The 12,333-nt window shown below is 34.8% G+C and overlaps 1 protein-coding gene across 2 annotated transcripts in view; it reads left to right on the top strand.

Annotated features, from left to right (window-relative positions):
• The window catches only part of GCC2 (GRIP and coiled-coil domain containing 2), a 56,080-nt gene that overhangs the window by 7,088 nt on the left and 36,659 nt on the right, over positions 1–12,333 (top strand). For both annotated transcript variants that reach the window (XM_032842431.1, XM_032842429.1), the window contains exons 5-9: positions 137–241; positions 1,039–3,501; positions 4,635–4,704; positions 7,472–7,572; positions 7,667–7,765. In XM_032842431.1, coding sequence (XP_032698322.1) covers positions 137–241; positions 1,039–3,501; positions 4,635–4,704; positions 7,472–7,572; positions 7,667–7,765 — 2,838 coding nt within the window. The remainder of the gene's footprint in view (positions 1–136; positions 242–1,038; positions 3,502–4,634; positions 4,705–7,471; positions 7,573–7,666; positions 7,766–12,333) is intronic.

Below are 12,333 nucleotides of genomic sequence, written 5' to 3' on the forward strand. Positions count from 1 at the left end.
TGTTCTTTTGTATAGAACTTTTTAAGTCTTTTATCCTTGCTTTAGTGTGGTTTGGAAAAAGTGAAGAGAAAATTATGCATGTGGTCAATCCACCATATTTAACCTCAGGCAAACAAATCATCCTGTTCCAAAATAGGCATTGACTGAACGTCTGGATGCCCTTCTTCTGGAAAAAGCAGAGACTGAGCAACAGTGTCTTTGTCTGAAGAAGGAAAATATTAAAATGAAGCAAGAGGTTGAGGTAAGGTGACCATTTGATATTGGTTTTTTTAATTTTTTAACTAATATAGTCATGAATTTTAGAGCTAAGACCTTAACAAGCATCTGATCTGATGACTTTAATAATTTATAAGGAAACAAATTCATAGCTAAAAAAAATAAGATCACCTGGCTACATAGAAATGGATCCAACATTGTTGCATTGCTTAATCTTCCTTATTGCTATAATGTCATTCTTCATTAAAAATTAATAAAGATTACTTATTTTGTGCAACAGTACTTACTTAAGTAAATTGATTCTCACACATACTCTAAATATCATCTATTCAGTTCTAAGATAGTGGGTCTGGGCTCACTTTCTCCAAAAGTTCCTTATTATTTTATTCAGGAGATACTAATTAAAGTCTTGACTTAATGCAACTTACATAATTTATCACTTTTTAAAAGGAAATTAAACTCAGATTTCTTATTTCTTAGTTAATACTTTGTGTTATTTGCTTGTTTTTTTAGTCGTTACTTTAAGTAGCATATTCAGTACTGTTGATGTGCAGTATATTGTCATACTTAAGGTAGTCACAGCCTGCACAGAATTCTTGGAATCTCAGTATCATATTTCTCTATGTACATTTTTGCTCACTTCATTTTTTTTTTAATTTTATTTTTTATAAACATATAATATATTTTTATCCCCAGGGGTACAGGTCTGTGAATCGCCAGGTTGCTCACTTCCTTTTTTAATTGGCCTGTGGCTAATATTTTTCCTGAAGGCAGGTGTTTCTTTTGTCTTAAATAATTGTTGTGTGCTTGTGTTTATAATAGGATTCTATAACTAAGATGGAAGATGTGCATAAGGAGTTTGAAGAATCGCAAAGAAACTATATGAAAGAAATTGAAAATCTGAAAAATGAATTAGTGGCAGTACATTCCAAGCACAGTGAAGATAAAGCTAGCTTGCAAAAGGAACTGGAAGAAGCAACCAAAAAACAGTTAGAACTTTGTGAACAACTTAAATTTCAGGGTGACTCCGAAGATAATGTTAAAAAACTACAAGAGGAGATTCAGAATATTAGGCCAGCCTTTGAGGAGCAAATTTTATGTCTGCAAAAACAATTAAGAGCTGCCACAAATGAAAAGGAGAAAGAAATTACTCATCTCCAAGAAGTCATTGAGGCTAATTCCCAGCATTACCAAAAAGATATTAATAGTTTGCAAGAAGAGCTTTTGCAACTGAAAGCTACACATCAAGAGCAGGTTAAAGAATTGATGTGCCAAATTGAAGCATCTGCTAAAGAACGTGATGCAGAAGTAAATAATTTAAACCAGTTAAAGGAGAATTTAGTCAGACAATGTGAGACAACTGAGAACAGTCAGGAGAAATATGAATGTGAATTAGAAAACTTAGAGAATGCGCCAAGTGCAAACCATGAAAATCAGATGTGTCCTTTGGTCTTACAAGAGGATGCTTTTGTAGAACAAGTAATAAACGAAAAAGTCAAACATTTAGAAAATACTTTAAAGGAACTGGAGTCTCAACATAGTATCTTAAAAGATGAGGTAACTTATATGAATAATCTCAAATTAAAACTTGAAATTGATGCACAACATATAAAGGATGAGTTTTTTCATGAACGGGAAGACTTGGAATTTAAAATTAATGAATTGTTGCTAGCTAAAGAAGAACAGAGCTGTGTAATTGAAAAATTAAAGTCTGAGCTAGAAGATTCAAATAAACAATTTTGCTGTGCTATAGAACAACATAACAAAGAAATACAGAGTCTTAAGGAACAGCATCAAAAAGAAATATCAGAACTAAATGAGACATTTCTGTCAGGCTCAGAAAAAGAAAAATTAACATTAATGTTTGAAATACAGGGTCTTAAAGAGCAGTGTGAAAACCTACAGCAGGAAAAGCAAGAAGCAATTTTAAATTATGAGAGTTTGCGAGAGATTATGGAAATCTTACAAACAGAACTGGGGGAATCCGCCGGGAAAATAAGTCAAGAGTTTGAATCGATGAAGCAACAACAAGCATCTGATGTTAATGAACTTCAGCAGAAGCTCAGAACTGCCTTTAATGAAAAAGATGCTCTTCTTGAAACTGTGAATCGTCTCCAGAGAGAAAATGAAAAGTTATCCCAACAAGAATTAGTACCAGAACTTGAAAATACCATAAAAAGTCTTCAAGAAAAGAATGAAGTATGTTTAGTTAGTCTCAGTCAGAAAGATACTATGTTACAAGAATTTGAAGCAAAGATAAGTTCTCTTACTGAAGAAAAAAATATTTTTGTAAGTAAAATAAAATCTTCTCATGAAGAGATGGATAATCTCCATAAAAAATATGAAGAGGAAGAAAAATTGATAATAGAACTTAGGGAAAAAGTGGAGCAAACCAGCCAGTACAACAGTGAACTAGAACAAAAGGTAAATGAATTAACAGGAGAACTAGAAGAAACTTTAAAAGAAAAGGATCAAAATAGCCAAAACCTAGAGAAGCTTAAGATTCAGTTAAAAACTATTTCCGAAGACAAAGAAGCACTGTCATCTGAAGTGAAGTCTCTTTATGAGAAAAATGAAAGATTAAGTTCAGAAAAGAATCAGTTAAATAGGGATTTAGAGGCTTTCCTGTCCCAAAAAGAAGATTTTATGCTTAAGGAACACCTTTCTGAATTAGAAAAGAAACTTCAGTTAGTGGTTACAGAACGAGATAATTTAAGTACACTGCTTGAAAATGAGCAGGTTCAGAAGTTATCTGTCAAAACTCAGTTGTATGGTTTTCTTAAGCAGATGGAGTCCAAAATTTCAGAAGAAAAAGAGCAAGATGTTGCCAATGTCCTGCAAGCTATAGGTGAATCCTTAACTAAAATAAATGAGGAAAAACACAACTTGATTTTTCAATGTGATAAAAGAGTAGCAGAGTTAGAAAAAAAGATTGAGTGCCTTCAAGAAGAAAACGTGGTTCAGTGTGAAGAACTTCGGTCTTTACTAAGAGACCATGAACAAGAGAAAGTTCTCTTAAGGAAAGAGTTAGAAGAAACACTGTCACGTAAAGAGGCCTTGCAGTCTGATCTTCTAGAAATGAAGAATGCTAATGAAAAAACAAAACTTGAAAATCAGAATCTTTTAAGTCAAGTTGAAGAAGCCTCTCAAAAATTATGTAGCAAAAATGAAACCCATGATGTAAAAGAACAGTGTTTTGTAAAGGAACTTGAAAATCTGAGGCTGTCACTAGAACAAAAAGAAGCTGAATTAGAGGATGTGAAAGCAGAGTTGTTGTTATTAAAGGTACTATTATTTCAATTTTATTAGTTTAAATAAATTCTTAATTCTAGTCCTAGATTCTAGAAAATATGTACATTGAATTTTTATACTTTGGAGTTAGAAGTAAATTTTCATCAGTTAAGCTCAAGTGACAATTTTCTGAAAGTACATTAAATATGTTCATGTTGTATATCCTCTGTCCACATTGGTCACTTTTTATTTTGATCACTTTAGAATCTTGATCTTGCATAAGATTAAATGATTAAGGTGTTAAATGTCTTGGTCAAAATCGTCCATCCAGTCACCATCAAAACTAGAACATAAAAAAGACTTGAATTTCATTCTTGTGTGACATACATAATACTTTTTTTTTTTTAAAGATTTTATTTATTTATTTGATAGATCACAAGTAGGTAGAGAAGCAGGCGGGGGGTGGGTGGGGGGATGGGAAACAGGCTCCCTGCTGAACAGAGAGCCCAATGCGGGACTCGATGCCAGGACCCCAAGATCATGAGCCGAGCCAAAGGCAGAGGCTCAATCCACTGAGCCACCCAGGCGCCCTACATAATACTTTAATTCTTTTTTTTTTTTAAAGATTTTATTTATTTATTTGATAGATCACAAGCAGGCAGAGAGGCAGGCAGAGAGAGAGGAGGAAGCAGGCTCCCTGCTGAGCAGAGAGCCCGATGCGGGGCTAGATCCCAGGACTCCGAGATCATGACCTGAGCCGAAGGCAGCAGCTTAACCCACTGAGCCACCCAGGCGCCCCTAATACTTTAATTCTTAAAGAGCACTGTTGAGCAGAAAACTGGGCTATTGCAGTGTTTAACTTCAGCCAAAATTTTAGATTTTTCTCCAAAAATTTATGAAAGTATGACAAACTGTAGTCATTTAATCTTATCCTTATTCCATTATGTGTTTTATATGTGTTAGGTTGTTCATCTTGGCCTTGGATACTACTGTTTTTTTTTTTAATAGTAAATACTGTATGCATGATAAAGTCAGTATTACCTGGTCTATCAAGGTAAGAAAAAGACTTCATCAAATTGCTTTTTATGTGAATTTTCTTTAATGAGGATATTTTCATGCATGACATGATAACCAGTTCATCATGGGGAATGAAGTGATTTCTTTCTTGTTTTTCCTATAAAATCTAGGATTCCTTAGAGAAATCACCTGTGGAGAATAATCAATCTTCTTTAGTAAAAGAGCTGGAAGAGAAAATAGGTAAGTGTGGTTTTGCCTATGGCGTTGCAGTGAATTACACACATTCTTCTAGTGTTAGAATCTATTGAGAAATGTGGTAACCGGTTAATGAGTTGTTAAATTGTAATAACTAGCTGTCTCTTTTTTTTTTTTTAAGATTTTATTTATTTATTTGAGAGAGAGAGAGATCACAAGTAGGCAGAGAGGCAGGCAGAGAGAGAGGGGGAACAGGCTCCCCGCTGAGCAGAGAGCCCAATGCAGGGCTTGATCCCAGGACCCTGAGATCACGACCCGAGCCGAAGGCAGAGGCTTAACCCACTGAGCCACCCAGGCGCCCCTAGCTGTCTCTTTCTAATGTCCCCATTCTTGTTTCTCTGCCATCTGTTTGCCTTCCCTGCCAAAATTACCACTTTCTTATGTAATCCAAAGGACTGATGTGATTCCCTTTATAAATGGTTCCATGATTGTCTTGGGACTTTCCATTGATTTAGCAAATTTTGTTTGAAGTCCAGGCTATGGTAATAGCAGAGTGATTAAGATACAGACCAGTTCTTCAGAGAGTTCAATGCCAGAAGGGGCTGTCATTGCAGTAGTTTGAGGTGTGGACAAGATACAGTGCTGGCACTATAGGAAGGCATGATTAACTGTCTGTCTTGAGTTAGGAAAAACATCACAAAATAGGCTATACTTTCATTGTGTCTTGAAGAATGAGAAATTTAAGAAGAGAAGAGGCAAGAGGGAACAGGCGGATGTATGTTAACATATATAACATCAGGGAGCATACCAAGTAGTTCCTGAAGGGACAGGAGTCCCATCACAAAAGCAGTAGAACGTGTGCAGAGCAGTTGGGACTTTCTCCTAATCCATCTTCATCAGACTAACATTAGGGGGTAGCTGTTTTATTCCCCTTTAAAAATGAAGAAACAAATACTTTTAAATGTTAAGAATGTGACCATAATGCTTCAGTTTAGTGCCCAGTTAGTCTGGTGGGGGAGAGGGAGAGGAGGAAGTTAAAGATTTAATGATGAATCCTATTTTACTTGTGGATGATTGGAGCAAGTGGAGTTAGATGAGATTAGGAACTCAGTTTGAGACATGTTAAAATAACCCAAATGGAGATGTCATGTAGATTGCTAAATATGCAGGAGGTAGCTAGAGGGAGGTAGCTAGACCAGAAATAAAAAGTTGCAGTTAACATAATAATTGCATTAAAAGCCGTGAGATGGAGATCACCAAGGAAAGGAATATAGAAAAAAAAAAGATCAGAGACATTATCTGTCATTTAAAAATTTGTAAGATAGGAACAGGAAAGGAGATTGAGAAGGAGTAACCAGTGAGTTAGGAAAACTCAGAGCATAAAAATGTCTTAGAAATTAAGACCAGTGAAGCACAAGTGATGGAAGTGTTTCAAGAGGAAACAAATATTTAATCGTGGCAAATGCTGCTATAGGTCAAGTAACATTGGTACAATGAACTAATCATTAGATTAAGCAACATAGAGGTCACCGGTAACCTGATAACCTGTTCTGTGATATGCTAAGTCCAGAACCTGATTGAAATGAATTCAAGAAAAAAAATGGAAGAAGAGAAACTTCAGAGCATGTGTACACAACTCTTAACACAGTTTTGCTGTACAAGAAAGAGATGAGACAAAATCCAGATGGGAAATGTGGTGATTTGCCTTTTTGTGTGTGTGTGATGTTTCACTAGTTCTTTGTAACCTCTTCCCATCCTGTTTAGTGCTTCCACTGTTTGCTCTTAGCTTTAAAGCTCTTGATATTTTCCTGATTGCATGTTAGAAAAAATATATTAGGGGGATTTGCTGCACAAGAAGGAGTGTGCATTGCTGCACTGATGCCTGAGTCAGTGAGAAGGTACAGAATAAAATGCAGAAGTGGAACTGCTGGCAGGTACTGCACACACAGAGACAGTCACCTGTAGCAGCAGAGGAAGGCAGAGGCTGTGAGCACAGGTACATCTAGATTAAGAGCAAGGACAGAAATTCAGATTGTAACTTAAGCAGAAATAGCAAGAAGTAAGATCTGGAACACAGAAGTTGAAATAGAGGACATTGCTAAAGACATTAAGGGAGAGATCAGGATTGCATACATAAAACACATTATGGGTTTAGTTGTAAAAATCACACCTGCCAACCAAGAGGAGTGTGCCTATGGAGGCTAAGTATTTAACTGTGTCTGGTATTTCCCCTACATGACCCTGATTTGCACATGGCCACCAAAAGTCCTACGGTACTTGAGTTTCTAGGATATCTTTTCTTTTTTTTTTTTAAATACTTTATTTATTTGAAAAGGAGAGCGCACAAGTAGGGGTGGGGAAGAGCAAAGGGAGAGGAAGAAATTAACTCCTTGCTGAGCAGGGAGCCCAATAGGGGGCTTGATCCCAGGACCCTGAGATAATGACCTGAGCCAAAGGCAGACCCTTAACCAACTGAGTCACCCAGGTGCCCTCTAGGAAATCTTCTAATAAAAGAGTCCTAACAGCCTCTCCAATTTCTAGCTGCTTATGAAATGATTTTTTTAAAAAGTAGGCCATTTTGATGGATTACAGGAAATGAACATTTTTTACATTGTTTGCCTTGCTTAGGTAATGAATAAGCTTTCAATTAAAAAATATTAATATTTTTGCTACTTATTTCAGTACTTTTAATTCCGAATTACAGATTTTATGTTCCTGATTAAAGGTTAATTTCTAAGGCCAAAGTAAGTAAATAATTTGGATTTTTCTTCAGTTAGAGTTCATGTATAATTCTTTCATTTTGTGTTTTTAGGATATCTGGAAAAAGAATCCAAAGAGAAAGAGGAAAAAATAAATAAGATAAAACTGGTTGCTGTGAAGGCAAAGAAAGAACTAGATTCTAGCAAAAAAGAGGTAAGGGGACTTAAAAATGCAAGATTCAAGAATCTTACATGTTAGAAAATTTAGTTTTTCTGTTCATAAAAAACTTACCATATATTTAAAATAGGCCCAGACTCTACGGGAAGAGCTAGAATCTGTTCGATCAGAAAAGGATCAGTTGTCTACTTCCATGAGAGATCTCATTCAAGGAGCAGAAAGCTATAAGGTAAAAGTAGTTATTTTAATAGCAAGTTATGTTTGTAACTTCTAAGTTAAGGAATATTATTAGAAATGTAAAACTCTTGTCCATAACACAGTCACCTTGTACTTTTTAGTGAATCCTTTTTTCTATTGTTTTTGTGTAATGTGGTAGCATCCTAGTATCAAGATTTTAAGTGTCTAAGCTTTAAAGTTCTTTCAAGCTATTATTTTTTAAAACCCAAATTCTGTTTTGGGATTTCCTAATAAAATAAGTAACAAAAAAGATGACTATTATTACTGTTATTATTTTATATTCTGGCCAAGTGAATAAATTGAAAGCTCAAATAACAGGTTTAAAAAGGAAAATGAATGCATTATTTGGAGGTAATAATGCTTGTCAACCTAAAATGAGAATCTATTATAAAAATATAAAATGAGACTGTAATGACATCATTAAATGTAAAATAAAAGCCATTATGTTCTTTTATGTATCTATTCAGCAAATATTTATACAGTCAGGCCAAATACTGAGTTCTAGGGAGATGCAGCCAACCAAATACACTAATTTCCCTCCCTCTAAGGACTTAAATGTCAGTGGCAATAATAGACAAGTAGACCAAAATTTAAGAAACTTACTGTGTAGAACGAAAGTGAGTGGTAGGGATAAAAGAGTAAGTGGGACTGATTGAAAGAAGAAAATTCCATAGTAGCCAAAAAATAAAATTTTGGAAGAACTTTAATGAGAAAACTTGGCCTTCATGAAGAAAACTGCAAAACACATATATGGCAACTATTATTATTTGAAATACTAGTTTTCAGGTTGGTTTATATGCTCCAAAACAATTTCACTAAAAATCTAGGATTTTTTTTGATCGGGCAGTCTTGGTAATTCTAAGTTTCAAATGGAAAATAAGCTTATAAGAGTAGTTAATACTTTTTTAAAATGGAAAAGGAAAATGGACATCTTGATTTAGCAGATGCTAAAATTTTATTAGGAAACCACAATAATGTGATACAGGTCTGATACAAAAATAAGACATTAACAGAAGATATTGAGACTTCTATGTAACAACAAACTCTTCTAGGCCAGGCTCCCTTCTAAGCACTTTACTTTTCTTTATCACACTTAATTCTGGAAAGAACCCCAAGAAATATGTTACTAACGTTGTGAGTTTACAAGTGAGAAATCCAAGGCACAAAGAGATTAAGAGACTGAAATCACAGAGCAAGTAACATAGTAAAGCCGGGATTGGATTCAGGCAGTGTGGTTCCAGATCTGTTCTAATACCAAGCTTAGTTGGTATACTAAGCTATGCTACATACTATTCCAGTATAATTTGAAAACATAGAAGCCAACAAAGAAGGAATTAAATAACTACTTCAGAATAATTAAGTCAGATTTTTACTTCACTCCCACACACCAGAATAAATCCTAGATGGAGTTAAAGAATTTTGTCAAATGTGGAAGGGATTTTAAAAAACCTAGTATAATACACTTAAATCATTTGAGTTGTGGATATGAAATACGTTTTCTTTCTTAAAAACTTAAAGCAATTAAAGAAGTTACAAAGAAAAAGATAGACTGCACTATAATAAAATATAAAATTAACATGAAAATATGACAAGAGATTAATATCCTTAATATATAAAGGTATCTGACAAATTCACTTTTTAAAACACTTGAAGTTTAAATATATAGGCTTATTTGTCTTTTATGAGCCATTAGCAGCTTGCTTCTTTCAATTTTAGGAATTCCATAACGTATTTTATTCATTTCCTGCATGGGTAGACCAGGTATGCCAAATTCTTTGTTTAAAATATAGATTTCAAAAGACTGAAAAAAGAACAGAATATCAAAGAACTGTGAGATAAGAACCGAAAGTATAACTGCATAATGAGAATACTCGTAGGAGAAGAAAGACATGCCTTTCAACAAATGTAAAAAGTTCTTTGGAAAATGATACAGGTCAGACTCAGAAAAGGCAACACAATATTGAAGAAGAACAAGAGGATTAATCTGACCTCAAGACTTAGAATAACCTTACAGCAATCAAGACAGTGTGGTTTTGGTGAAAGAATAAATAAATAGATCAGTGGAACAGAATAGAGAACACAGAAATAGACCACATAAATATAGTCAACTGTTCTTTGACAGTGGAGCAAAGATAATCTTTTCAACAAATGGTGCTGTAACAACTGGACATGCACATTCAAAACAAACGGAATCTAGATACAGACCTTATATCCTTCACAAAAATTAACTCAAAGTGAATCACAAACCTAAATGTAAAACATAAAACTGTGATATTCCTAGAAGAAAGCAGGATAAAACCTAGATAAATGTGGGTATGGCAGTGACTTTTTAGATAGAACACCAAAGGCATGATCCATGAAAGAATTGATAAGCTGTATATACTTCATTTAAATTACAAATTTCTGTTCTGCGAAAGATAATAGAATGAGAAGGCATAGACTGGGAGAAAATACTTGCAGTGGACATATATATGGTGAAGGACTGTTACCCCAAAATACACAAAGAACCACTAAAACTCTAAGAAAACAGAAACCTGATTTTTTTAAATGGACCAAAAACTTCACAGATACCATACTAAAGATGATAAAGAGATGGCAAATAAGCATATGAAAAGCTACTCCAAGGAAATACAAATGAAAACAATGAGATTACCTATTATCTCATATCACACCTATTAGAATAGCCAAAATCTTAAACATCAACATCATCAAATGCTAACAAGGACTTGGAGCAATGAGGAACTCTCATTTAGGAACTCTGGTGGTGATGCAAAGGAGTAAGTACAGCCATTTGGGGAGAAGTTTTGCAGTTTCTTACAAAACTATACCTACTCTTCTTACCATTCAATCTAGTAGTAACCACTGATATTTACCCAATGCAGTTGAAAACTTATATCCACACAAAATCTATACATAGGTGTTTACAGCAGCTGTATTTATAATTGCCAGAATTTGGGAAAAACCAAAGTAGCCTTCAGTAGGTGACTAGATAAGCTGTGGTACATTCAAACAATGGAATATTATTCAGCACTAAAAAGATATGAGCTATCAAGCCATGAAAAGGTGTGGAGGAAACTTATATGTATACCACTACTAAGCAAAAGAAGCCAATCTGAAGAGTCTACATAATGTATGATACCAAATATATGACATTCTGGAAAAGGCAAAAGACCGTTGGAAAAAAAGAATCAGTGGTACCCAGGGGTATGTGGGAGAAATGGATAAATAGGTAGGGGGCGGGAAATGGAAAAAGGAAAAATGAAAATAGGTGGAAAAATCCTCTATGGATTTTTAGCTTGTGGAACTGTCTCTATGATAATCTGTAATGGTGGATGTATGTCATTTTAAATTTGTCCAAACCTAGAAAATGTATAACACCAAAAGTGAACCCTAATGTAAACTCTGGATATTGGAGGATGACGTGTCCTTGAAAGGTCATCGGTTACAATAAATAAACCACCATGGTGAGGCTTGTTGATAATGTCAGAGGCTCTGCATTTGGGGTGGAGGGGTAATGGGAAATCTCTATACTTTCCTCTTAGTTTTGGTGTGAAGCTAAAACTCCAAAAAAAAAAAAAAAAGTCTATTAAAACTTTTTTTTTTAAATAAGTTTTATAGTTATAAAATTTTCTCAATCTTTGAGTAAGGTAGGGATTCCATTTGTGATGAAACATAAAGATTTAAGATTAAATCACCAATGCTGATAGGCTTAAGGATGATGATCATTAAAAGCAAAACAAAGCTGGAAACATCACATCTGGACTTCAAGCTGTATAACAAACTGTAGTCATCGAGACAGCATGCTACTGGCACAAAAACAGACACATGGATCAATGGAGAAGAACAGAAAACCCAGAAACAGACCCACAACTATATGGTCAACTAATCTTTGAGAAAGCCAAAATGAATACTCAATGGAAAAAAGTCTCTTCAACAAATGATTTTGGGAAAACTGGACAACAACTTACAAAAGAATGAAACTGGACCACTTTCTTACACTATACACAAAAATAAATTCAAAATGAATGGAAAACTTAAATGTGAGACAGGAAACCATCAAAATTCTAGAGGAGAACAAAGGCAGCAACCTGTTTGACCTCAGCCATCTCAACTTCTTACTAAACCTCTTGTTGGGAGCAAGGGAAACAAAAGCAAGAATGAACTATTGAGACTTCATCAAGATAAAAAGCTTCTATGCAGCAAAGGAAGCAACAAAACTAAAAGGCAACCTATGGAATGGGAGAAGGTATTTGCAAATGACATATCTGGTAAAGGGTTAGTATCCAAAATCTGTAAAGATCTTTTTCTTTCTTTTCTTTTTTTTAAAGATCTTATTTATTTATTTGACAGACAGAGATCACAAGTAGGCAGAGAGGCAGACAGAGAGAGAGGAGGAAGCAGGCTCCCTGCTAAGCAGAGAGCCCGATGCGGGGCTCGATCCCAGGACCCTGGGATCACGACCTGAGCCGAAGGCAGAGGCTTCAACCCACTGAGCCACCCAGGCACCCCCAAAATCTGTAAAGATGTAATCAAATGCAACACCCAAAAAATAAATAATCC

This window comes from Lontra canadensis, unplaced genomic scaffold (genome assembly GCF_010015895.1).
Source record: "Lontra canadensis isolate GAN:19392208 unplaced genomic scaffold, GSC_riverotter_1.0 scaffold130, whole genome shotgun sequence".
Classification (NCBI taxonomy): domain Eukaryota; kingdom Metazoa; phylum Chordata; class Mammalia; order Carnivora; family Mustelidae; genus Lontra; species Lontra canadensis.